The following is a 27,555-nucleotide window of genomic DNA, read 5'->3' as shown; positions in this document are numbered from 1 at the left end:
TTGTTCGCCATTTTTAAATGTTACAATGTTATTGGTGTGTGTAACAGCTCAAGTTTACAGTATGTCACTGTGACTGACCTCTGAAAATCAGACTAAAGTCTCAAATCTTATTGTGAAATAGAAAGCATCACAGTTTAATTTCAAGCATTAATTTCACTATGATTTCAATCGCCGACATGACATTACTCAGTCAATATTAAAGAGATCAAGTTTATATTTTCACAAAATGTTCTTTACATTATGTAGGATGAATTTATGTGGAAAACAGTAAATCACAAATAAATACTTCAGCTGGGTTTGCGGTCACATTTATCTTTAATCTTTAAGAACATTGCATTTTCTCTGAATATTCGATTAATGTACTGTATTTTTCAATTAAATTTACATTGCACATTAAATTATCTTAGCTGCAGACATTGTAGGTGTCTATAAATACTGATAATTGTGGTCATAACACTAGCAAAATAAATTGTTCTGTATTATTAAATTACAGACAAAGATTTTGAATAGCTACAGTAGGTTGGATTGTATGTTTGGTGCGAAATGGGTATGGTGGGGGCCTGAACCCCTATTCTTTCATAGGGCCCAAAATTGCTAGCGGCGCCCCTGCGTATAATGTTTGTGCGGTAGACTGTGTTTCTCTATTGTTGTGACTTAGATGAAGATCAGAACACATTTTATGACCAATTTATGAAGAAATCCAAGTAAGCCCAAAGGGTTCACATACTTTTTCTTTCAACTGTATATGTTAAACTTTTGATTGACATTGAGACAGACAACTTTAAGATGTACAATAATGCAAGGATCTTTAACCCTCCCTGCAGAAGTTTTGACATGCACTGACTTTGTGCTTTTTTCAGTTACTTAAAAACATAATAATGGCAAAAGACTCATAACACTGTGTTCAGCACAAACTGGGCTAATATATAATATGATCAACATGTATGTACATGTTTGTATGTTTGAGAGAAAAATGTGTATATGGGTGATTCTCACGAAAACTTGGTTTTAAAAATGTTAAGCATGAAAATGTAAAAATTGCTTAAAAATGTAGGCTACAGAACAAACACGTATAAGTTCAGACAGAGCCAAAAGCCCGTTATTAAGGCAGACTAAAACAGTGGAGTCGGGATGGTCATCCTAATGTTTCACATGGATTTTGTTGTTGATAAAAAGCATTTGGGTGAAAGTCAAGTTCCGGTAAAGTCTGCGGTGCGGACGCTGATAAACAAAGATAAAACCTTTAAATCTAAAATTTAAAGCTTAAAATGTGAATCACAGTTGTTGGGGTTGCTAGTTATTCTCTGCTGTTTGCTTCTCAGTAGAACTGTATTGTAGCCATTTGTGATTGACATCTATTCATCCAGCACGTCTCCCGGCACGGGATCAATCACACATCCAGATACAGAAGCCACTTTGATGTTGATAAATGTAAACGCGCTGTGTCCTGATATACTGATGATACGATCTGCGAGATGTGAAAAATGCGAGATTTCGTATGTTAATGCAAAAAAAAACCTTTGCCTGAACTTCACCGCCTTCCCGTTTTGGCGTCACATGACCAATGGAGCGTAAATGATTGGCTGGATGTTGAATGATTTGATACAGGAATCGACTGCTTCTCCTTGGTTCCCCGGATGTTGACTCTGAATATTTTTACACTGAATTATTTGAGACGTTGAATTATTTTGCACTGAATTTCTTGAGACATTGAATTTTTTACACCAAATCTTTTGAAACATTGAATGTTTCTACACTGAATCTTTTGAGACATTGAATTTTTTACACTGAATTTTTTTAGACATTGAATTTTTTTACACTGAATTTTTTTTAAAAATTGAAAAAATGTCATAGTGCAAGAAATACGATGGCTTTTAAAATTCAAAGTCTGATTTAGATGCAAAATAAAATTCAGTGTTAAAAATTCGATGTAAAAAAATTCAGTGCTAAAAATTTGAATTCAAAATCCAACAGCACAGATTTACTTCCATAGATATGACTATAGATGGATAAATTGCTGCTGAACATCACACCTAAATTCTTAACCGTGGAGATTGGCACCACAGTGCAGCCATCTATGGGCAACTTGTAATCTGACATATGTTTGTAGCAATTCGGCTCGATAATAAGTATCTCTGTCTTATTGGAGTTTAGCATAAGAAAGTTATGTGCCATCCAGTCACTAATATCACTTATGCAGTCTGGGATGTGAGGAGATGTAGAGCTGGGTATCATCTGCATAGCAGTAAAAACGTATGTTATGTTTCCTGATAATGTCTTCTAGAGGTAACATATATAACGAGAACAGGATAGGACCTAAAACTGATCCCTGCGGTACGCCGTATTTAACCAGGGAGTGATATGACTCCTCCTCAATTACATAAACAAAGTGATAGCGATTGGTTAGATACGATCTAAACCAGGCTAACACCTGACCACTGATGCCAACATAGTTTTTTAGCTTATTGAGTAAGATTGTGTGATCTATTGTGTCAAAGGGTGCACTAAGGTCTAGTAATATAAGGATCGAGATTTCACCATGATCGGATGTTAATAGGAGGTCATTTGTAACTCTAAGCAGTGCTGTCTCAGTGCTTTGGTGGGGCCTGAATCCTGATTGGAACTTTTCATACATACTATTATTTGCTAAGAATGTGCGTAGCTGGCTTGCCACTACTTTTTCTAATATTTTAGAAAGAAAAGTGAGATTTGAGATTGGTCTAACAGGGCTCCAGACTGCAACGAAATGGTCGCATTTTGCGACCAAAATTTGAGAGTGTGCGACTGATTTTTACATCCAGTCGCACATGTGCGACCAGTAAATTTGCCTCCCCCACCCTCCGTGTTTTTTTTATACATTAAACGTGGAAGGGGCACGTCAATGATCAATGAAATGAGTAACGAAATAATCAATGAGAAATGAAATAATCAATGAGACGCGAGTGCACCCAAACACACACACACAGCAGGGGTCTCCAACACGCCGCTCGCAATCTAAGTTACCGGTAAGTTATTTGCAGGTAGCTCGCTCGTGGGTTTATTTATGTATTTTCTGTGGTTATGGCGGCATTCGGATGTCTGGTTAGTGTTACAAACGCCTGTGGTAGTAAAGACTGGGTGCGTGTTTGATGTCGCGTTTAGCTGTGTAGACTGGCGTATGACATCAGTAATTTAACATGTATGATTCAAAAACAGCGCTTCTCCTAAACTGACGAGGGGTTTTAATTTGAAGCATGCGTGCAGCCTGTCTCTCTCAATGCTTGTTAAATACTCGCGCCCGTTTCCACATTGCAAGACTTTGGGCGCGCGTCTTCCACAACAGACAAGGGCCTGGTTGCATAAAGCACCTTAAGTTTTTCCCTTAAGTATGACACTTAAGGGGTAAATTCCCCTTAACTAAGAGAATAATTTAAGGGTGTTGCATACAGTATAATTCCTTAAACGGTTCTCTTAGGTAAAAGTAATCATTAAGTGTTTCAGGACAGTGACCCAGGTTTGTCGTTATAAAATACTATTGTTCCCATGGAGACGCAACAGAAAAAACGTAAGATTTTTTCCGCAACACCCTTAAGTTTAAGGGAGACATAAGGGTGAACTTAAGGGAAAATTACACTTAAGGTGCTTTATGCAACCGGGCCAAGGTGTTTAAACTTGACGCACACGCGCATCCTGTGTCTCTATGCTTATTAAATACTCACGCCTGTCTCCGCAAGTCCGCATTGCAAGACTTCACACCCGCGTCTCCCAAAACGGATGATGCGTTAAAACTTTACACACACACAAACACACACGCACAACAATGCTTACAAGCCTGGCTCCTTATTTAAAACAAACTGAAATACCATTTAACTTGGTTGCTAAAGTCACTTGAATGAAATGACATGACATTTAACGCATTTGGATTTTATATTCATCTTAAAAATCCCAAATGTAGTTATTTAATATTTTGAGAGTTATGAAGTTGAGTATTACAGTTCTTTGTAGGGGTGTGACGAGACACTTATCTCACGAGACAAGACGAGACACGAGACTGGGTTCACGAGAACGAGACGAGACTTTGAAACAAATAAAAAAATTTTAATAAAGTATATTATGCAATATGCACTAATGCAGTAATAATAACAGTAAACACTGCATAATGTTTTGCCACAAAATCACAGGCAAGTAATTGCACAAAAATTGTAAACAGTATAAATAAAAATAAATAACGAATATACCTGCACAAATATCAGCAACCATACTGTAACCAGTAGTGCAGTATTAAAACTTAAAGTGCAACAAAAATTGTAAACAGAATAAATAAAAATAAATAACAAATATACCTGCACAAATATCAGCAACCATACTGTAACCAGTAGTGCTGTATTAAAACTTAAAGTGCAAAGAAATACTGAACATTTGTTTCTTCAAGCATGAAAAACAGCTACAAGATTAAAGGAGTAGTCCACCCTTAAAATGGGACCCACTGACTTCTCATTGTAGGAAAAATATTACTATGGTCAAGTCAATGGGGACCATTTTTGGGTGAACTACTCCTTTAAATACACAAAACAGCCTAGGATAAGGACATGTTCTTTTTTAAGAATATTAGCATATCAACATTTTCTGGCAACAATTGTGACCTCTGGGCAGTAACTATGTCTCCTGCAGTTGAAAAGACACGCTCACTTGGAACAGAGGTAGCAGGGATGGAAAAATATGCTTTGACAAGTGGAGACAGCAAAGGATATTTGGAGCTGTTTTCTCTCCACCACTTAAGGGGGCAACAACTGAGTGAGGTAGATGCCTCTCTTCTGTAAAGTTCAATTTCCCTCTCAATCCCTTTGCTGGACTGTTCTGTCTTAGAGAAAGCATCCCCTAGTACAGTGTTTCCCAGTCCTGGTCCTCGGGCGCCCCCTCCCGGAGAGTTTTGGATGTCTCCTTGTTTAAAACACCTGATTCGACTCATCAGCCTCCTTCCAAAATGGTAAACATGTGTCCCTAACAAGCTGATGAGTTGAATCAGGTGTGTTAAATAAGGAGACATCTAAAACGTTCTGGGAGGGGGTGCCCGAGGACCAGGGTTGGGAAACACTGCCCTAGTAGATCCTCAAGTGCAGTCTTCTTGGTAGCAGGTTCTGTCTCTTCTGACTCGGGTCCACCCTCAGCTCCAAGAGCCCCATCTCTCCAGTGTGTGGAACAGTGAGCTGATGTCTCATCTGTGGGCTTTTAACAAAAGAAACACTGGCTTAACCTTAATAAGCAGCAAAGCAGTCCTCCTCTCCCTTTCAACACACACACACACACACACACACACACACACACACACACACACTTTGGTAATTTAAATGTTCAAGAAAGAAAACATTTCTCACACACACAAAAAGGAGAAAAGCAATTAAAAATAATTTTACCTGATTTTGCAGCAACTGTTCAATCCTTTTCTTTATACTCTGGAAGACAGCCTCACGCTGGTCATGGTCTAGCTGAGGTAAAGTCTGGAATCTTGGGTCCAGCGCTGTGCTTTCTAGCAGGTAGTTATATACATCCCCACTGTATCTCCCTGAAATATTAGTGAGGATTGCTCTCTTCACGTCAGTCACAGTGGGGGAATCACTGTCATTTGGTGCCATGCTTTGTTCAATCATGTTCTTTAATGGTACAATGAGAGAAACTGTGGGAGTCTTCTCTTCACACAAGACTGTGGTAGCTGTCTTTAAAGGATTCAGAAGCTTCACAAGGTCTTCGGCATTCACGATGTCGCAGGTATCCAGTGTATCAATGTTACGGGCATGCTGTCTTACCTCTGGGCCGGTGAGCGCTGCTGCTATGGCAGCTTGCTGCTCCAGGTAACGAACGAGCATATCCAAAGTTGAGTTCTATCGCGTAGTGATGTCCATTATTAATTTGTGTTGTGGCAGTTCTAGCAGCTTCTGCTTAGACGTCAATAAAGCGGCAGCCGTAGAACTCCGGTGGAAAAAAGCAGTTACACGTCTCACACGCCCGAGCAAACGAGCGACGCGCGCAACACCGAGGCCAGCCTGGGTAGCAAGGTTTATTGTATGTGCAAAGCATTTGATGTGGGGCTCAAATCCTGCCTCGCGCACAGCCACATCCATATTACGAGCATTATCTGTCACAATAGCGATGCCGTGGTTTGGCTTTCTAAGATTCCAGTCAGTTACAGCTGCTTGTAAACGTCAGCGATGTTCGCCCCTGTGTGGGATTCGTAATGTGGGCGAGTCTGCAGCACAAAATTTACCATTTCCCAGTTACTGTTGATCATGTGGGCTGTAATTGTGATATAGTTCTGGGTACACCTACAAGTCCAGCCATCAGTAGTTAAGGCAATGGTTTCTGCATCTTTAAGTGTCTGTACAACGTTCACCTTGCACTCGTTGTAGAGGGTCGGGACCACCGTGCGCGTAAAATGTGTGCGTGACGGAATGGCGTACTTTGGTTCCAGTGTGCGGATGAGACGCCGAAATCCCAGATTTTCCACCACAGAAAATGGCCTCATATCAGCAGCAATAAAAACGCCGATGTCTCTCGTTATTGTGGTGGCTCTTGCACTTGACGTTGGAAGTTTAGCTGCAAAGGATTTGCTATCGTTGTTTGCCCTTTCATGCGAACTGAATTGCTCTCCGTTTTCGCAGCTTTCTGTAAAATCACTGTGGTTCTTTTCGATGTGCTTCTGCATGGTGGTCATGTTAGCAGAGGTTTATGGCATTAATTTCTTACAATGTTTACATATTGTCTTTGTCTTGTCTGTTATTCTTTCACCGTTTTTGTTTTCCACTGGAAATCCAAAATGTTGCCACACAAACGATTTAAATGTGGCGGGGGCATCTTCGATCGTCATTTCTCCCTCCATGGTGCCAGTCGCGTGATGATTGTTACGTTCTTGCGAGAACAATCGGATTTCGCGAGACCAATCGGATCTCGCGAGATATCGTGTCACGAGATCTCGTCACACCCCTAGTTCTTTGTTTACAAAAAACAAACATTCATTCAAATCTTTCAAGTTAAACTCAGTCACTTATTAAAATATTTTAACTTGTTGTTAAAGTTGCAGCTATAATGAACCTACTTATTTAAATACTTTTACAGTGTTCATTTCATTAATATGTGTAAAGAACTGTATAATATCCCAAGTGTTTTCTATTAAAATAAATTCTTCTGATACACGTGTACACAAAAACTCACTGAATTTGAGAGGTATGATATCTAAGAGATTTAGGTATTACGTGACACAAGTTGCTCTCGACCACTTTTATTTTTTAGAAAGTAGCTCTTCAATGAAAAAAGGTTGGAGACGCCTGGTCTACAGTGTCACCATCGGATGATGATGCAGAGTTACATACATTTAAGTATTGTTTGTAGCTGTGAAATGACCAAAAGGTTACTAAGCACTTTGTTACTAAGCACTTTTTTATTCTGAATCTATGGTATTTTGTTTACTATTTGTACTGTCATGGCAGTGATGGTGCTGTCAGTTTACCTTGTTGTTGCATCTTCAAAAGTGCAGAATAAAATGTGACACTGAATTTGAAACATCACATTTGTAATTTCTGCATCTATTATTAAAGTATTTATTAGTAATACAGTGGAAATTAGTCTGGAGCCCTGTCTAAAGTTATTAAGATCTCCCTGGTCAAGGTGTGTTTTTTTAATGAGTGGTTAAAACTGCTTGTTTGAAAGCTGTTGGAACGTACCCTAGTTTTAGAGATGAGTTAAATATATTTCATACTGTGTCTGACACTACAGGGAATACCTCTTTTAAGTAATTTTGTGGGAACGGGGTCTAATATACAGGACGATGATTTGGATAACGTTACTAATTTAGGGAGCTCTTCTATTGTAGTAGCATTAAATGACTCAAGATGTTCATATGGTAATCGGGTGTTAAATGAACTATTGGGTATAGTGGTGGCTGCTTGCGTAGCTTTGATGTTTTCTCTAATAATCGTAATTTTCTTAGTAAAGAAGGTCATGAAGTCGTTACTATTGTGTTGGAGTTTACTATTGGTTTCTGTTTGTTCTTTGTTTCTAGTCAGTTTCGCATCTGTGCTAAAAAGGAAACTATGGTTATTATGATTTTCTTTAATAAGCTTGCTGAGATACATGATACGTTTTTATAGCCTGTCTGTAGTGTTGAACACTCTCTTTCCATGCTGCACGCCATACCTCTAACTTTGTGCTTCTATACAGGGCTCGAAATTGCGACCATTTTGGTCGCATATGCAACCGAAATTTAATCTGTGCGACCTTAAAATATATTTGGGAGCATTTGTGCGACTGCCCATTTTGTTGTGACGCGAGTTGATTGTGATCCTGCGTGCTGTCGCTGTCACAGGTTCAGTGTTCTCTCCAACGATACATAACCAATCAAATTTCACCATTAAGTTCTTGCGTTTAATGAAGACCGCAGATTGGCTAATATGAGCGTCAGTCATTCCTTGTTGCCGTGAAGCGCGGAAATGTGAAAGACGAACGCGTCGCGAGCATGACGAGAGCGAGCCGATTACAGCCAAGGTTATTACTGTATTTTTTGACAACGATCCGGATTCAAATGTAACTCCACCACCGGAAAATACGAGTTGACGTTAAACCTTTCAGAGAGAGTGGCTTAAAGATTTCGAGTGTCTCCGCTATGAAAATTTAACTTACTGTGTTTACTGTAAATCCTGTAAAACGGCGTTAATGGCGGAATCAAAACATTTTAAGCGCCAGACGTACCTTGCTTAAACATGGCGAAAGTGCCAAAAACACAAGACGTGTCATGACAAATGTGTTTATTATTGATGGAGACACCGACCTGTCTGTCAAAGTGTGTTTGATGGTGTATGTGCGCATGCGCTGGTGAATGGACATTCGACAAACATCCTTGTGTTCCATGTTGCTGTGGAATACGACAATGCTGATGGTATGTTTTTGTTGTTTTTTTAAAACATTGCCTATTTAGTAGTAAAAGCATCCTGGTAATGCAGTTATCAATACCAATATATATTATCCTTCTATATTAGGGTCACTTTTGTAATGTCACAATTAATCAGTGTTTTACGTGAGTGCTAGATTTTCTATGTAATCTTAATCATGTTACCTGTAATTGTTAAATTATTATTGCTGCTATACTATTTCAACAGCATTTGGGTATTAATTTAGGAATTTATGCAGCAAAAAATAAAATAAAATAGAATACCAACTTTTAAATGCTGGCCATAGGACGTGTAAAGCCCGGTGGTGGTGTTTTATTTTTAATAAAATAAATCTATTAACATTTACATTGTAGTTGTGGTGCTTTTTAATTTTTGGATGGTGCGCCTAAATTTTTGCTGGTGCTCCTAACTCTTTAAAGTTGGGAGCACCAGTGCTACCAAATAAAAAAGTTAATTTTGAGCCCTGCTATAATTTCTTTCCATTTTTCTAGCTACCTTTTTAAGGGTTGCGGTGTGATGGTCATACCATGGAGCTGGCGGTTAAAAAGGAATGTTTTACCACGGTTGTTTAATTTCAATCTCTACCTTTGGGCATATCACTAAACCAATTTAATGGAATGGGATGGGATGATCTCAAGGTTTGTCTGGAATGGTAGGAGACCTAGGATAAGGTTTAAGACACTGCAGCTGGTCAAAGAAAAGGGAGGTAGGGCTCTACCTAGTCTTCAGGATTGTTTCTATGCTGCACAACTGAAACCTTTGATAGGTTGGTGTATTCCAAGTTATGAATCCGGATGGAAAACTCTGGAACTTTCACAGATAGATACACCTCTGCAATTACTATTTGGAAATAGAAAATTAGCTAAAAAAATTATAGAGAATTGAGTAATTGGACAGTTTTAAGAAGCACCACAACTACAATGTATATGTTTGTTCATTTATTTTATTTAAAACACCCCCACTGGGCTTTACACATCCTATGGCCAGGATTTTAGTCTTCTATTTTTTTTTTTTGCTTTATATATAATACCCAAATGCTGTTTAAATAGTATAGCAGCAATAATGATTTAACAATTACTGGTTACATTATTATGATTACAATAGAAAATCTACGTAAAACACTGGTTAATCGTGACATTACAAAAGTGACCTTAATATAAACTCAGCAAAAAAAGAAACGTCCTCTGACTTTCAACTGTTTTTACTTTCAGTGAACTTAAGGTGCATAAATATTTGTATGGACACTAAAAGAGTCAACACCATAAGACATAAACTAAAAATGTTACACAGACATGTGACTAACAGAAAAAGAATAATGTGTCCATGAATGAAAGGAGGCTCAAAATCAAAAGTACCAGTCAGTATCTGGTGTGGCCACCAGCTGCTTGAAGTACTGCAGTGCATCTCCTCCTCATGGACTGGACCAGATTTGTCAGTTCTTGCTGTGAGATGTTACCCCACTCTTCCACCAAGGCCCTTGCAAGTTCCTGGACATTTCTGGGGGGAATGGCCCTAGCCCTCACCCTGCGATCCAACAGGTCCCAGACATGCTCAAAGGGATTGAGATCCGGGCTTGTCGCTGGCCATGGCAGAACACTGATATTGCTGTCATGCAGAAACTCACGCACAGATGGAGCCGTAAGGCTGGTGGCATTGTCCTGCCGGAGGATCATGTCCGGATGAGCATGCATAAAGGGTACCACATGAGGGAGGAGGATGTCTTCCCTGTACCGCAAGGCATTGAGATTGCCTGCAATGACAACAAGCTCAGTCCGATGGTGATGTGATATACCGCCCCAGACCATGACGTACCCCCCACCTCCAAATCGATCCCGCTCCAAGGTACAGGCCTCAGTGTAACGCTCATTCCTTCGACGATAAACACGAATCCGTCCATCACCCCTGGTGAGACAAAACCGTGACTCATCAGTGAAGAGCACTTTTTGCCACTCCTGTCTGGTCCAGCGAAGGTGGGTTTGTGCCCATAGGCGGCGTTGCTGCTGGTGATGTCTGGTAAGGACCTGCCTTACAACAGGCCTACAAGCCCTCAGTCCAGCCTCTCTCAGCCTATTGCTGACAGTCTGAGCACTGATGGAGGGATTGTGTGTTCCTGGTGTGACTCGGGCAGTTGTTGTGGCCATCCTGTTCCTGTCACGCAGGTGTGATATTCGGATGAACCGATCCTGTGCAGGTGTTGTTACACGTGGTCTTCCACTGCGAGGATGATCATCTGTCCTTCCTGTCTCCCTGTAGCGCTGTCTTAGGCGTCTCACAGTACGGACATGGCAATTTATTGCCCTAGCCACATCAGCAGTCCTCATGCCTCCCTGCAGCATGCCTAATGCACGTTCACGCAGATGAGCAGGGACCCTGGGCATCTTTCTTTGGGTGTTTTTCACAGTCAGTAGACAAGTCTCTTTGGTGTCCTGCGTATTTAGAACTGTGACATTAAATGCCTACTCTCTGTAAGCTGTTAAGGTCTTAACGACCATTCCACAGGTGCATGTTATTTAAATGATTATGGTTAATTGAACATGCATGGAAAACAATGTTTAAACCCTTTACAATGAAGATCTGTAAAGTTATTTGGATTTTTACAACATTACTGTTGAAATACACAGAGTTGAAAAAGGGACGTTTCTTTTTTTGCTGAGTTTAGAAGGCGCAAATATATATTGGTATTGACAACTGCTTACCAGGAGCTATACTACTAAATAGGTCGCATTTCTAGGCTGCATACGTCATAAGGCCTGGTTTAGTTAAGTTTATTGAGAATTACATTCGCTAGTCATAAGCATATTGCAACAATTTACTAATTAAAAATAATAATTGGAAAAATAATTTGAGAGGAATTAGATTTTTTTTATTTATTACATTGTACCTAGGGAACATTTTTTGTCTTGAAAACAAATATTTGTTAAAAATACTCCTGGCAAGCAGCCATAAAGCCATAACACATAAATGGATGCAGGTTGATCCTCCAACAAAAGACCAGTTGTTGGGAATTGTAAACGAAGTATACCGTATGGAAAGTCTAACTTTTTCTGTAAGACTTCAGTTGGTAAATTGTATTAGATATTGGGATAAATCCGCTATGCAAATCTACCATTGAGTGTTATACAGTAATTTAAACATTGTAAAAAAATTATCCCTTTGGTTTACCTATGATGACCCTTTCATTTATCTTATTTATCTTATTTTAGTCATTTTTTCTTTTTCCCCCTTGTATCTGTGTGTGTTCTTTGTTCTCAATAAAAATGAAAGTATAAAAATGTTTTATTTTCACCATGACGTGTACGCTCCACCCCTTTGAGTGCCCTGCCCCCAGTTAATCTTGTACTCGTTCTTCAGACTTATGGATTAATCGAAATGAAAAAAATGAGATAAATTCACATCCCTAGCGATGGTTATTCAATTCAATTCAATTCAATTTTATTTATATAGCGCTTTTCACAAGTGTTAATTGTTGCAAAGCAGCTTTACATGAGAAGATGTAGAGGAGAACACAGAAAATCAATAGATAATATAAGAAGTAGAGAAAGCGGTTAAACCGTACAAGCGAGCATATTAATAATGTAACGTATACTGTAAAGTGCTAAGTTAAGCCAAAGTTGGCTGACTCTCCCTGGGATTAAAAACCCTCTAGGAAAAAAAACCCAATGGGAAAAAGTCCTAGAAGGACAAAAACCCTTGGGAGGAATTAATATATATTTATATATATATAGAAACGGTAGGGATAGGAGGCGGGTAAGCGAATTAAACTGGTTTAGCCGGTGGTCGTTGGTCGGGCATCGGCTGGTCATCACGTTGAAGGACAGCCAGTGGATCAGTGATGCAATGATCTTCACAGCAGCCGGAACTGGGTCTGTTTGTCTCATGGTCCTCATGGTTGAGGACGAGACAGGGAGAGAAAAACAGAATTCTATTAGCGTAGGGGCCGTTCGCATGCAATGCAAGTGTCAAACATTATAGTGGTTCAAGTCGGCTCGGTTCCAGACAGGCTAACTATTGCGGCAATAGTATATTACCCATATGAGGTATGTGAGTGCTTTGTTCTAGACAAACTAACTACTGCGGGAAATGTACATTTACTGGACATTTTATGTGAATGCTTTGTTAAAGAAGAATGTCTTAAGTTTAGATTTAAATTGATCGACTGTGTCTGATACTCGAACATTATTTGGTAAATCATTCCAGAGCTTAGGGGCTAAGTAGGAAAAGGATCTACCACCTTTAGACACTTTTGATATTCTAGGGATAATTAAGTGACCAGAATTTTGTGAGCGCAGTTTACGTGATGGATTGTATTCTGATAGTAGTTCTTTAATATACGAAGGCGCTAGGCCATTTAAGGCTTTGTAGGTGATTAGTAATACTTTAAATTGTATACGATATTTAACTGGTAGCCAGTGTAAAGATGCCAGAATTGGACTGATGTGGTCATACTTTTTAGATCGAGTAAGCACTCTTGCGGCGGCGTTTTGAACCAGCTGTAGCTTGTTTACCTGATTTGCATGGCATCCCCCGAGTAACGAGTTACAATAGTCTATTCTAGAGGTCATAAAAGCATGTATAAGCTTTTCTGCGTCTGATGCAGACAGCATATGGCGTATTTTTGAGATATTTCTAAGATGGAAGAATGCTGTGCGGCAGACGTTGGCGATATGACTATCGAAAGATAGATTGCTGTCGAACATTACGCCTAAATTCTTAACCGTGGAAGATGGCACCACCGTGCAGCCATCTATGGGCAATCTGACATATTATGTTTTTAGCGATTCGGTTCAATAATAAGTATCTCTGTTTTATTGGAGTTTAGCATAAGAAAGTTTTGTGCCATCCAGTCCCTAATATCACTAATGCAGTCTGTTAGCTTAGAAAACTGGTGGGTTTCGCTAGGATGCGACGAGATGTAAAGCTGGGTATCATCCGCATAGCAGTGAAAACTTGTGTTATGTTTCCTGATAATGTCTCCTAGAGGTAACATATATAACGAGAATAGGATAGGGCCTAGAACTGATCCCTGAGGTATGCCGTATTTAACGGGGGAGTGATATGACTCTTCCTCGTTTACATAAACAAAGTGATATCGATTGGTTAGATACGATCTGAACCAGGCTAACGCCTGACCACTGATGCCAACATAGTTTTCTAGTCTATTGAGTAAGATTGTGTGATCTATTGTGTCAAAGGCTGCACTAAGGTCTAGTAATATAAGGATTGAGATTTCACCACGATCGGATGTTAATAGGAGGTCATTTGTAACTCTAAGCAGCGCTGTCTCTGTGCTATGGTGGGGCCTGAATCCTGATTGGAACTTTTCATATGTATTATTATTTTCTACGAATGTGCGTAGCTGGCTTGCCACTACTTTTTCTAATATTAGAGAGAAAAGGTAGATTTGAGATTGGTCTAAAGTTATTAAGATCTCCCTGGTCAAGGTTTTGTTTTTTAATGAGCGGTCTAATAACTGCTAGTTTGAAAGCTGTTGGAACGTATCCTAATTCTAGAGATGAGTTAAAGATATTAAGTACCGTGTCTGACACTACATGAAATACCTCTTTTAGTAATTTTGTGGGAACGGGGTCTAGTATACAGGACGATGATTTGGATGATGTTACTAGTTTAGAGAGCTCTTCTATTGTAGTAGGATTAAATGACTCAAGATGTTCGTTTGGTAATCTAGTGGAAAATGTACTATTGGGTAGAGTGATGGCTGCTTGCGTAGTTTCTATGTTTTCCCTAATAAACATAATTTTGTTAGTAAAGAAGTTCATGAAGTCATCACTATTGTGTTGGAGTTTACTATTGGTTTCTGTTTGTTCTTTGTTTCTAGTCAGTTTCGCAACTGTGCTAAATAGAAAAAGAGGGTTGTTATGATTTTCTTTAATAAGCGTACCTAGATAGGTAGATCTGGCAGTTTTAATAGCCTGTCTGTAGTGTTGAACACTCTCTTTCCATGCTGAACGCCATACCTCTAACTTTGTGCTTCGGTAGTTTCTTTCCATTTTTCTAGCTACTTTTTTAAGGGCTGCAGTATGATGATCATACCATGGAGCTGGCGGTTTTTCTTTGATTCTATTTTTTAGAATGGGCGCAACGGCATCCAACGTGCTAGAGCAGACGTTGTTCAGGTTTTCTATTATAATATCTAGATCTTCACGATTATCTGCTACATGTTTCATTTGAGACAGGTCTGGAAGAGTGCTAATAAAGCTATCTTTAGTGGTGGAAATTATTGTTCTGGCTAATCTGTAGCATGTTGTAGGCTGAGCGGTCCTATCTAGAAGTATTGTGCATGACACAAGGCAATGGTCTGAAACTGCATCGCTCTGGGGTGATATTTCGATGTTATTAATATTGAGTCCGAGTGACAGAATTAAGTCTAGTGTGTGATTACGAGTATGCGTGGGCCCTGACACGTTTTGTTTAATGCCGAGAGAATTTAGAACATCCATAAACACACGTCCTAATGCATCTTTTGGATTATCCACATGGATATTAAAATCACCAACGATAAGAGCTTTATCTACAGTGACTGTAAGCTCAGATAGGAAGTCTGCTATTTCTTTAAGAAAATCTGTGTGGTGGCCTGGAGGCCTATATATGGTAGCTAAAATGAACGAAAGTCGTTTGTTGTTGCGATCAGTTATTTCCATATTTAACAGTATTATTTCAAACGAATAAAATTTTTATTATCATCATCATAGTTTCACATTAGCATGCACATTGTGTGCTTTTCCTCGCATGAGGGTTTGTGGGCTTTACTTTGCTTAAGAGCGCTTGTATGCACCCACATTCCTTCTTGCAAGCATCTGGACTTACTGTGCACATCTTGGACTCTTGCTCGGACCTGAATGTGTGCGCCATGGACTCCTTTTAGCACCTGAAATAAATCCAGTGCGTCATGAGCAGCTGCGCTTCTCTCGGTCTCACGTGCACGCACTCTCACATCTGTCTGAACACAAAGTTGTAATCCTTATGTATTTGTTCAGTTTTATGCATTTCAAGCGAGCTAAACTGTGTGCTATGCTTTGGTGAGTGTGTGTTTGTGCTGTGCTCAGGTGAGTGTTGGGGTGGGCGATAAACTGGTAGATATGATAAACCGTTAGAAATTTGTCAACTGTAGAGATTTTGAACTATCTTCTTTATCAAGGTTTCGCACCCAAGTCACGTTCCTGTGCACGTGGTCATGAAAACGTAACACTTGTACATTGCATTGTACACTGCAGTTTTCAAACAAGTATTTTTAAGCCATTGAAACACAAACACCAGTGCTATATGCACACGCTGTTTTTGTTTGAGTGGATTTGCGCGCAAGTTGCGCAACTGCTGCTCATTAAGCTCATGAGCATTTTTACCGCTTTATTTGCCTTAAATACACATATGCATCAAAATTCCTCATAAACACAACCATTTAGGTCTTAAGAGAAAGTAAACAGCTAAAGAGAAAACGCATGTGTAACAGTATGTACTGCCTTCTAGTAAGTAACTTCAGACACCTTAGATTTTTTTTATTCCAGTAAAATAAAATGTCATTAAAATAAGTAGGATTTACCCCCATCTACTGGTGAAATTGTATTTTGCATTCAAACAAATAGTGCTCTTTAGCGCCTAACTATGGTAGCCGTTATGTACTCACTGATCTCTATGTCTGTTTCAGCTAGTTCACGTGTTCTGAAAGAAAACGTGTTGTGGAAACACGTTGGTAGGCTAGTGCTTTTTGTCCCTCTCTGCTATTATAGTTTATCAATACGGCAGAACGACATGGAAGCCTCCTTGAACTTACCTGTTCAATGTAAGTAAAGAGAAGAAATTCTAAGCTAACAAAAATGAGTGAGCGATTTCGGACACTGACGTAAATACCATGCCACAGAGAGCTGTCGCAGAGGTTTCTCATAAACCCTTAGGGGTTGTGCACACCAAAACTGTTACGCCTGCGTCCGGCGCATGTTTTCAATTGTTTCCAATGGAAGCTCAGCGGTGTTTCAAATAAGCCAGCATCAGTGGTTTTCTTCCGCGCTGAAAACCAGCGCTCGGCGGTTTTTCCGCGCTGAGCGCCGAGAGTTGAAAAATATTTAACTTTGGATGAAAAGCTCCGCTTGTCAATGTAAGTTCTCACGCAGCCGTCCAATCACAGTGGAGGAGGGGCAGGACAAGTATCAAGGCAACCAACCGTCTCAAAGCTGACATATCAGAGCTATCAAAGCACTTAGCTGAAGAAAGCTGGCACTCAGCTGAAAAACAGCTGGCATTCGGCGTTGTCCAGGTGTTTTCAGCCGCGTTTAAAAGTTTTGGTGTGCACAACCCCTTATATCTGTGTGGCTTTATTGATTGTGCCGTGAAACAGTAAAGTCTTCTTTCTTACTGTTTTTCACATTTGTCATGTTTATTGTATTAGTTGATAACAAAGAGAGCAAAACAACTGCTTATCATATTTATTTACTGTTGTTTATTGTTGTTTAATAAAAATGTGTATTAGATTTTAAATGAAAGATATTGCAATAATTTTTTATTTGTTTATTTTCAAAAACTAGAAAATAACTGACAACAAGAAGTAACAAAAGTGTATATACGTAAATGTGTGATGTTTACTGTCAGTATCCTTCAACTGATTCCAGCTACACGTACGACTCCCGTTGCATCATGGGAAATATGACTGAGTGAGTGTACATCGAATGTACCCTCAAAATCAGAGTGCATTGTTGGTAAAAAGTAGTGAATGAATGTAGAGAATGAAGTTGTTCACTCAGGTTTCAGACACCACTACAAAATGGCCGACACCCGATATAGTGCACTATATAGTGAATAGGGAGTGGTTTCGGACACAGCTTTTGTCTCCCTATATGCCACCAATTGGCACAACTTCTGTTCCAAGGCCACAAGATCATGATTCAACAGCAGGGGTCACTAAATTCACTTAAACATAAATAGGATATGGCTCCTACACAGTGGACGGACTTTGGTCTTAAACAAAAGTTACCGAAGTTTTTTGTGAAAATGATGAAAACTCTATGGCATTAAATATTTAAATAACACAAAAACCTTATTAAAAGCTCAGGTGTGTGTGTGTATTTGCTGCGCTCAGGTGTGTGTGTGTATTTGCTGCGCTCAGGTGTGTGTGTGTATTTGCTGCGCTCAGGTGTGTGTGTATTTGCTGCGCTCAGGTGCGTGTGTGTTTTTGCTGCGCTCAGGTGTGTGTTTGTTTTTGCTGTGCTCAGGTGTACATGTGCGTGCATGCACTGTGCTCAGGTCTGTGTGTATTTGCTGCGCTCAGGTGTGTGTGTGTGTGTGTGTTTGCTGTGCTCAGGTGAGTGTGGTTTGTATTTGCTCAGTTTGTTTGTTTTACTCCTAGGTGTGGATGAGATCAGGCAGGTGCGAACTGGTATTGTGATGCATCTGTGTGTGGATTATGGTCTAATAGATCATGCTGTGTACTTCACTTCAGGAGTTGTGTTAGGAGGAGTTGTGCTATGTGTGGGAGACACAGTCCAGGCTCTGGCCGTGGGAGAAGGAGCTCACGGTGGATATCGTGGAATAAATCGTGTGTGTGTTTGTATTTGCTGTTTGTGCTGTGCTCAGGTGTGTGTGTTTGTATTTGCTGTTTGTGCTGTGCTCAGGTATGTGTATATTTGTTCAGGTGTGTGTTTGTGCTGTGCTCAAGTGAGTGTATGTTTATATTTGTTCAGGTAGGTGTGTGTGTGTGTGTGTGTGTGTGTGCATACATGTGTGTTTGTGCTGTGCTCAGCTGAGTGTGTGTTTGTATTTGCTCAGGTGAGTGTGTGTTTGTGCTGTGCTCAGGTGTGTGTGTGTGTGTGTGTGTGTGTGTTTGCATTTGCTGTTTGTGCTGTGCTCAGGTGTGTGTATATTTGTTCAGGTGTGTGTTTGTGCTGTGCTCAAGTGAGTGTATGTTTATATTTGTTCAGGTAGGTGTGTGTGTGTGCGTGTGTGTGTGTGTGCATGCATGTGTGTTTGTGCTGTGCTCAGCTGAGTGTGTGTTTGTATTTGCTCAGGTGAGTGTGTGTTTGTGCTGTGCTCAGGTGTGTGTGTGTGTGTGTGTGTGTGTGTTTGCATTTGCTGTTTGTGTTGTGCTCAGGTGTGTGTATGTGCTGTGCGCAGGTGAATTTGTGTTTGTGCTGTGCTCAGTCGAGTGTGTGTGTATATTTGTTCAGGTAGGTGTGTGTGTGTGCATGTGTGTTTGTGCTGTGCTCAAGCGAGTGTGTGTTTATATTTGTTCAGGTGTGTTTGTTTTTGCTGTGCTTGGGTAAGTGCGCGTTTGTGCTGTGCTCAGGTAAGTGTGTATTTGCTATGCCAGTTGTATGTGTAGTTACTATGCCAGTTGTGTTTGTTTGTGCTGTGCTTAGGTGTGTGTGTATGTGCTGTGCGCATGTGAATTTGTGTTTGTGCTGTGCTCAGTCGAGTGTGTGTGTGTGTATGTGTGTTCAGGTGTATGCGTTTGTGCTGTGCTCAAGTGAGTGTATGTTTATATTTGTTAAGGTGTGTGTGTGTGCGTCTGTGTTTGTGCTGTGCTCAAGTAAGTGTGTGTTTATATTTGTTCAGGTGTGCTTGGGTAAGTGCGCATTTGTGCTGTGCTCGGGTAAGTGTGTATTAGCTACGCCAGGTGTGTGTCTGTGCTGGGCTCAGGTGTGTGTGTTTGTGCTGTGCTCAGGTGAGTGTGTATTTGCTGCGCTCAGGTGTGTGTGTATTTGCTGCGCTCAAGTGTGTGTGTATTTGCTGCGCTCAGGTGTGTGTGTATTTGCTGCGCTCAGGTGGGTGTGTATTTGCTGCGCTCAGGTGTGTGTGTATTTGCTGCGCTCAGGTGTGTGTGTGTGTGTGTGTGTGTGTGTTTTTGCTGTGCTCAGGTGTGTGTGTGTTTTTGCTGCGCTCAGGTGTACATGTGCGTGCGCTGTGCTCAGGTGTGTGTGTATTTGCTGCGCTCAGGTGTGTGTGTATTTGCTGCGCTCAGGTGTACATGTGCGTCCGTGCTCAGGTGTGTGTGTATTTGCTGCACTCAGGTGTGTGTGTGTTTGCTGTGCTCAGGTGAGTGTGGTTTGTATTTGCTCAGTTTGTTTGTTTTGCTCTTAGGTGTGGATGAGATCCGGCAGGTGCGCACTGGTATTGTGACGCATCTGTGTGTGGATTATGGTCTGATAGATCATGCTGTGTACTTCACTTCAGGAGTTGTGTTAGGAGGAGTTGTGCTATGTGTGGGAGACACAGTCCAGGCTCTGGCCGTGCGGGAAGGAGCTCACGGTGGATGGAGAGCACTCAGGGTAAGAATTGAATACTTAACACTTAAAGGCGGAGTCCACGATGTTTGAAAAACGCGTTGGAAAAGGAGACGGGCCGACTACCAAAACACACTTATAGCCAATCAAATCAAATCAAATGCCGGGTTGCGTATGTGTGGGGCGGGTCTATCAACAGAAGGTCCAGATTCTATTGGGGTAGGGGCGTGTTTGTTTAGGTGATTTCAAATATCAACATTGGCTTTCAAACATCATGGACTCCGCCTTTAAAATAAACTATAACTTATTAAATAACTATAAATAAATAAATAGATTTTTGAAAATGTTTATTAGGGGTGTGACGGTCATTACATAACCGTGAGACCGACGGTTATAGTTGAACACCGTCATTAGAACTCTATAACCGCCAAAACCATGTTATTAAAATATTTTTATTTTTTACCATAAAGAATTTCTAAATACAAATTAAAAACAATTAACAGTTAACAGTCTGTGTTACACGCCTCACCGTGGTTCTCACGCAGTGAAAAATACATCGCGGAGCAGACACGGACAACGCGCTGACATACAGGACAGACCAGGTTACTTTTCCGTTACTTTTGAGATTAAACATATTAAACAAAGTCTCACCTTTCAAATCATCTCTTCCTTCTAGTTAATTTATAGCATCAAATCAACATGAATGACCATGAAGGAATGTTGTTTTAACCGCTGAAAGGCGTCAGTAGGCTAGGACACTCCGCTTTTCAAGTTCAAATCCTTTCATGTTAATCTACTAACTCTCCTGAAGCACATTCACTGCTAGTTGTCTTGCTGTTAAATTTAAATAAATGTAGAGCAAGTAGCTAATCAGTGTCTAGTTTATTCAAACGCCGGTTTCACATCGCAAGCGTGAGCACTGAGCAGCGCATATGTGGAGAGCGTTTGCTGCGGTGGGCATTGTGCTTTTACACCGGCTGCATTTGCAGCGCATACTGTGCAGTTTAATAACAGTATAAAAATCTCAAGTTCACATTACTATATTTTACATGCACTTATGAGCAAAACCTCTTCAACGCTTTTTAATCCACAGGGTTTTCGTGCTGTTCTGGTCCATGTAATGACAGATATAGACACAATTACAGACATAATCTGATTCTCTGAAGGTTATTAAGATAAATGATAGATAGAGGATTATTTTATGCTGGGCAGAGAGTGAATGACAGTGCAGTCGCCTGGCAACAGTGTTTTTTTTAAATATTTCATTGCTTTCTGTTAAATTGCTCAAAGTTATTACTGTTTAAAACCCATTTGGCATCACATTCATGATTTTATGGTAAAATGACACTTCCGCGTCAATCCACAACATTTAAACAAGCAAAAGCCACCCCCCCCCCCCCGACGGTTATGTCATCACCAATTCTGAAACCGGCACACCCCTGATGTTTATTTTTCAAGTCAGTGCACAAAAATAAACATAATGTGCCAGAATAAACCAAAATGCTATTAGACCCTGGACATAATGTTTATTTATCCTAAAATCCAAACATCATATAGTAATAAGCTAACAAAGTGTAAAATTAAGGGATGCACCAAATGTTCGGCAAGCACGGAGAATGAGCGACTTGAGCGCTTTCATCTCATGTCATAAAACAACAAAGAGCATCAGTGGTATGTAATAAAAACTTCGTAAAGCCAGTAAAGTCCTACAATGACAAACACGCTTATATTAAACAAGAAGTAAAGCATTTATAAAATAAGCTTTTTATAAGACTGCTTTTTTGAGCGCTTTTTCATCTGTCAATCTTGATGCCGTCTCTCTCTCTCTCTCTCTCTCTCTCTCTCTCTCTCTCTCTCTCTCTCTCTCTCTCTCTCAAATCGTGATTGCAGTCCCCGCTGCTTAAAGGGACACTTCACCCATTTGCATTAAGCTGTGTATAGTTAGATACCCAGTCATGTTTTTGAATGGTCGTGCATCATTACCTCAGTTTCCCCTGAGACAGGAGAAATACAGATTTCAGTGTTGCACTTCCTTCTTTCAATGATGTAAAAATCATCATTTTGCATCAGTGAAAGAAGGAAGTCCTATATCTTTGTAGAGAGGGTGAGACTACAAACACTCCTTTTCTCGGTCAAATAGGCACCAAATTCGAAATGTATGTTACCTTTCGACTACAAATATGATCACTTTTAATAAGGATTAATGTTTCTAAGGGTGAAATGCTTTTTTAACATACAGTGTTGTAAGCCTCAATGCAAGTTTCCTAAGGCAGAGTTATGAATAGTGTAATTGTATTTTGTGCGTAAATAAAAGATCGTATTAATATCAGTTTAGCCAAGATTCTCATGTGGTCGAATGTAAATTGAACAATTTAGCTAAGTCTATCTATAGCTATCTGATCAGGCCCTACAATGACTGCTGGAATGTAAAAATTAAGTAATTGTTAAATAATGTAAAATCTATAGTAAAAAGGACATTCTGAATGTAAGTTGTGCAATGATAAGGAGATTGGCAAAATAATTAGGAAAATAAAAAATTATTTGGTTATTTGGTATTTGGGCCCCCGGCTGAGTTGTTCCATTTTATTCGGCTTTGGCCAAGAATTTTCCTTTCGGTGCATCTCTAGTAATATTAATATTAATCATAAAATGACAGTAAGTCTAAGACCTTTACTGTTTTCAGGTGGAGCGACAGAAGGATGTGTGGGAGAGTGGAAGCTCCGAGTCAGTCGGAGAGGCTGGAAAACTCAGGCCTTTGATTGGAACAGTGACCTCGTGTGATCAAGATGGAGGATTTATAAATCAGACAACGTTTTTCCCACGATCAGCTCTGTGTGAAGGTCTGACACAAACAAGCTCTTTAATAGCTTACAAGTTGGTATTTCTTTTTTCTAGCTGACTTCCTAAAGAGGTGAAGTTATGAGGTATCAGATCTTACTTATAGATGTTTGATTTTCCATGAAAATTTTATATGAATATTTGTGACCCGCTCTGGCGAAATGAGTCGGAAATCGCAACGTTCCATTTAAAAATATGAGCCAATGATGTGAAAAACATTGAAATTATCAAAAAAATATTTTTAGCTAATTTCAAAGAACAGACATTAAAAAAAATCTCCCAACGTTTCGTAGTCCAAATAATTGAGTAAAGGTGTTTAAATGACTATTAAAGTTGAAACAGTTTTACTAAATTCGCTGGAAATGAACATTGCTTTCTCAAATCCTCTTGTCACCTCCGAGATTTTCCCGGGTATCCCCTGAAACGTCTCTCCAAATATGGTGTTACATGTTGTTTTAAAGCCAATCAGAAATCTTCATAAACGCTGATCATTTGTCAATGGGAAACCCCAGGGCACGCGATTGGTCCAGCCATCCTCCTGTCAGACTCGCAGCACTCTCCTCTCCTATTGAACTCCTTTTTGAATTGTTTACACTGTTATTGTAAATTAGCCTACACAATGGTCTCGTACACACTACAAACTTTCGGGAGTGACAACCGCATTCAAATGCTGGAGTGAATCCCCTAAATGTTCGTTTCATGTCTGTACAGAACAAGACTCACTCCCGAAAATGTGATGATTGAAACAGAAATAACCATAGCAACGCTCAGCCGTCTTGCGTGCTTATCACTCACAGCTTTGACCAAAATAATAACAGCATTGTGTTTTGCAATAAACCTCCGTCTTTGTGTTGTGTATTCTACGCTTTTGTGAGGCTGCTTCACAGCGCGAAGCGCGCGGTCTTGTAGTGTTGCCAGGTCCTCGTCTTTTTTGTACGTAAATACTGTTTTGGCACTTAACCGTTTATGGCTTTTGGCTTATGAAGCGATCAAGTTTTTTGTGTTAATAAAGTGTGGTGCCGTTCCCAATATTTTGATCTTTGAGGTAAAGCATTTAGATTTATTTTGGTTTATTATTGGATTTTTCTTGTTCGCTGTTTTTTCAGTGCAAGAACTGGCAACACTAGTCAGCAAACTGTTTGTGCCTCTGTCATTTTCTGAACCGCGCATACAGAAGACTTTTTACTCTTCTAAGCATTTATTTTTTCAGAAGAGAGACCTGTCATGTCCATAATGAACGTTTAACCACTTGATTAACTACTAGTTGTTCAGTTTGGTTATGTACACACTGTGCAGAGTTTTTGTAAATTTGGTTGTCACTACCTGCATTTTGCGGGAGTTAATTTGGTTGTAGAATGCGGTTGTGAGTCCCGTAAATGACTGAACTGTGTGTGTGTACAGAACAGGATTAAGCATTAAAAGGTGAAGTGACAACCAAATTAATATGCAGTGTGTACAGGACCAAAGATATGATTGCATAGGCAAACATTATTTGTTTTCTTTTTGCTTGTCTCTCTGCCTCTCTCAATTTCTCCCACACGCGTACGCGTGCGCAAACACGCGCAGAGCGCGCAAACACGCGCAGAGCGCGCAAACACGCGCAAACACGCGCAGAGCGCGCAAACACGCACACACAAACAAACATTCTGGTTTCCATGTTTTGTGGGGGCATTCCATAGACGTAATGTTCCATTCCCTTCCCCTAATTCAAACCCCAACCATCACAGAAGCCTTTCTGTTACTTTACATTTTCAATAAACATCATTCTGTTTGATTTATAAGCTTGTTTCCTGGTTTACTGTAATATCATTTATATTAATGTCTTTGGTCAAATTAAGCTGTAAAATAAATCGTTTGTCCCTTTAAAAAGGCAATGGATTTTGAAAGGTATCTACAAAAAACTTTAAAGGCGTTTTCTCAGGTTTTCAGTTGGAAAAAGAAGACAGACAACCTTAATTCAAATGTTTAATCTTTAAAACCATTCAAGGTATGACTTTGACTAGGATATCATTTGAAGGCATATGATCTCCTCTTTCCATTGATACCAAAATCTCAATTTTGAAATCTGGGTCACTGTGACTCATTTTCAGTGGTATAGTGGTGTCTGAAGAAGTGGGTATACTCTTAATTTATGTCCCCAGTAGAAGTGGGTATACCCCATGCCATCAAATAAAGAGGTGGGTATACTCCGTATACCTGCGTATACCCTGCACTTTACACCACTGCTCATTTTGCTGGATCGGGTCACATTTTGAGTTATTATAAAACTATAAAATATTTTCTTGAGTTTCTCTAGATATAGACCTTTTGCGAGTAGACGTCACATTTATGTCACTGTTTTTAAAGGCCACATCTGTAAACTATTTAAAAACACGTTGCATATGGCATCGGGTGCATGTCCGCGAGTAATCTTGTTTCCTCACGCGTAAACAATAGCACAATATACAGATAATGAGGTCAGCCAGGAAAAATGGTACTCCTTACTTCAATACAGATTATATTTATCAAGCAATATTTGTTTTCAATTATAATAAGGTTGTTTAAAAGAAGACATTTCAGGCTTTCTTGAATTTGAATTGAATTAAAAAAAATGGTCAAAAACAGGATCTAGAATTACAGCTTGAATCTAAATTAAAGGAAGCAGAATTGCAATTCAATAGAAATTCAAAGAAATTCATATACATATTATACAGTAAGTGAAGTGTTAAAAATGAAGCGTTACAGTATGTCAGATATCAGATATGATTGCGTTACATATTCTATAAATTAGGGCTGAAACGATTCATCAAGTTACTCGATTTACTCGATTCAAAAAATTCTCGAGGCAAAAATTCTGCCTCGAAGCCTCGTTAAATTCCTATGACACGCACTACACGCGCCGAGATCTGATTCACACGGACCGTTGTTCAATGTTCAGGAAGCACATCATAGCGCGTGGTACATTTTGAATTTAGTTGGCGCGATGGTGGAGCGAATATGTCCATAAACGCCAGAGAGAGAATGTCTAAAGTTTGGGATCATTACATTCAGCATCTGAACCGAAAACATCCACTGCTGTTTCACCAAGCGTCGATGAAACAAGGTAACATAGCTTTCGCTGATTTTAATCCCATACTGTATTTGTAGCGATGTCGTTATGCGGTTTGACTAGATATGATGTTTAGCTTTGATGTTTTCGTATTCACGTTCAATTGCTTAAAAAAGAACCCCTTCACAAACACGCATGCACTTTACAGGTGTGTGTACCAAAAAAACGGCTCCACAGTGCAATCATATATGGGCAACTTGTAATCTGACATATTTTGTTCCATAATAATAATCTCTGTCTTATTGGAGTTTAGCATAAGGAAGTTATTCTCTCTTACCCGAGTCAGACTGATCGCGCAATGCATCACATATGCTTAAACTTTTATGTAGCCACGCAACAATAATTTCAGCATGCATTCACTGTATACAGCGGGACGTGATGTCGTAACGCGTTTTTTTCGAACGGATTCTTAACCTAAAATGCACCGCAATGCAAGTGATGCAAACCAAATGCAGGGTTCTATTGAAAAGGAATGTATGTTTTTCTGCCATACCAAAATGCAATGAAGCAACTGAACGTCTGACTGGGGTGTCACTCTTCCTCAAGCACAGCACGCGTGCACACAGAAACACAGGTGCACGTGCGCGCGCACACACACAGGTTGTTACCATAGCAAATAGGCTCACCCCAGAAATGATATATTACATGTTAGTAGCCTAATGGTAAATGCTGCAGGTGTAGAAATGTACATAAACCAGATATTTACTTTGATGTCAGGGCTAGATTACAGCATGAAACCTGTTATGCATATTAATAAATTAAAGTGCTTAATTGTTGGCACTGGAACTTATAAACTTTGAAATTAATAGACTTATTTTTTGGAGCCAAATACCTCTGTTTTTTTTTAGAAATAAAAGCCAAATGCTTGAACATTTTACAGCCACGTCATTTTCGTTATGCATTATTTGTTTTGGTGGTTTAAAAAAACACGATTACTCGATTACAGAGGTGTAAAGAGTAGCTAAAAGCCATACTTGAGTAAAAGTACAAATTCCTTACTGTAAAAATTACTCCACTACAAGTTACAAGTTGCCAATTTAAATACGACTTGAGTAAAAGTATTAAAGTAACCCAATTTAAAAGTACTCAAGTATTTTTACTCGTACTGAATGTTGGCTCAAAGATGCACTAGTCCTCAACACAAAGAGACATTGTAGATCTGGGCAGTGAAAACTAAGAAAGTTTATTTATAAGGTTTTATTTCCTAATATAGAAAAGAAATCAAACTCCTCAAAATTTTGACCTGGCAGAACAAACACAGATTAAACATAGTCATAGTCTTTTGACAAAAATTGAATTAAGTTTTAGTCATATTTTTGTCATCTGAATTGATTTAGTTTTAGTCTAATTTTATTCAACTACCGGTAAATGCCATGAGATTTTAGTCTAGAAATCTACATTCAATTTAATATAAACCCATTTAATTTTAGTCTAGTGTCATTGTGTACTTGAATGTGCCATGCTGAAAAATATATAGCCTAAC

At 39.5% G+C, this 27,555-nt stretch overlaps 2 protein-coding genes across 5 annotated transcripts in view; one reads left to right on the top strand and one right to left on the bottom strand.

Moving 5' to 3' along the window:
- The window catches only part of mov10l1 (Mov10 like RNA helicase 1), a 221,507-nt gene that overhangs the window by 19,409 nt on the left and 174,543 nt on the right, over nucleotides 1–27,555 (top strand). For all 4 annotated transcript variants that reach the window (XM_055201125.2, XM_055201124.2, XM_073871734.1 and 1 more), the window contains exons 3-4: nucleotides 20,004–20,191; nucleotides 22,830–22,986. In XM_055201125.2, coding sequence (XP_055057100.2) covers nucleotides 20,004–20,191; nucleotides 22,830–22,986 — 345 coding nt within the window. The remainder of the gene's footprint in view (nucleotides 1–20,003; nucleotides 20,192–22,829; nucleotides 22,987–27,555) is intronic.
- On the bottom strand, nucleotides 1,356–6,955 carry LOC141366142 (E3 SUMO-protein ligase ZBED1-like). Its single transcript, XM_073871495.1, has 3 exons — nucleotides 5,394–6,955; nucleotides 5,025–5,205; nucleotides 1,356–1,468 (listed from the first exon to the last, which is right to left on the bottom strand). Exons 1-3 carry the CDS (start codon nucleotides 5,841–5,843, stop codon nucleotides 1,356–1,358), a joined length of 744 nt encoding a protein of 247 aa, XP_073727596.1. The 5' UTR covers nucleotides 5,844–6,955.

The sequence above is a fragment of the Misgurnus anguillicaudatus genome, chromosome 2 (genome assembly GCF_027580225.2).
Source record: "Misgurnus anguillicaudatus chromosome 2, ASM2758022v2, whole genome shotgun sequence".
In the NCBI taxonomy this organism is placed as follows: domain Eukaryota; kingdom Metazoa; phylum Chordata; class Actinopteri; order Cypriniformes; family Cobitidae; genus Misgurnus; species Misgurnus anguillicaudatus.
Note: the sequence above shows the minus strand (reverse complement) of the source record. Positions and strands in the feature narration are given on the sequence as shown.

Excerpts from the sequence above, each read along its gene's own strand:
- LOC141366142 (XM_073871495.1), bottom strand. The coding sequence starts at position 5,843 with ATGCTCGTTCGTTACCTGGAGCAGCAAGCTGCCATAGCAGCAGCGCTC. Across the intron at positions 5,206-5,393 it reads AACAGTTGCTGCAAAATCAG|CCCACAGATGAGACATCAGC; the intron begins GTAAAATTATTT and ends TTTTGTTAAAAG. Across the intron at positions 1,469-5,024 it reads CCTCCCAGAACGTTTTAGAT|ATCGTATCATCAGTATATCA; the intron begins GTCTCCTTATTT and ends CACATCTCGCAG.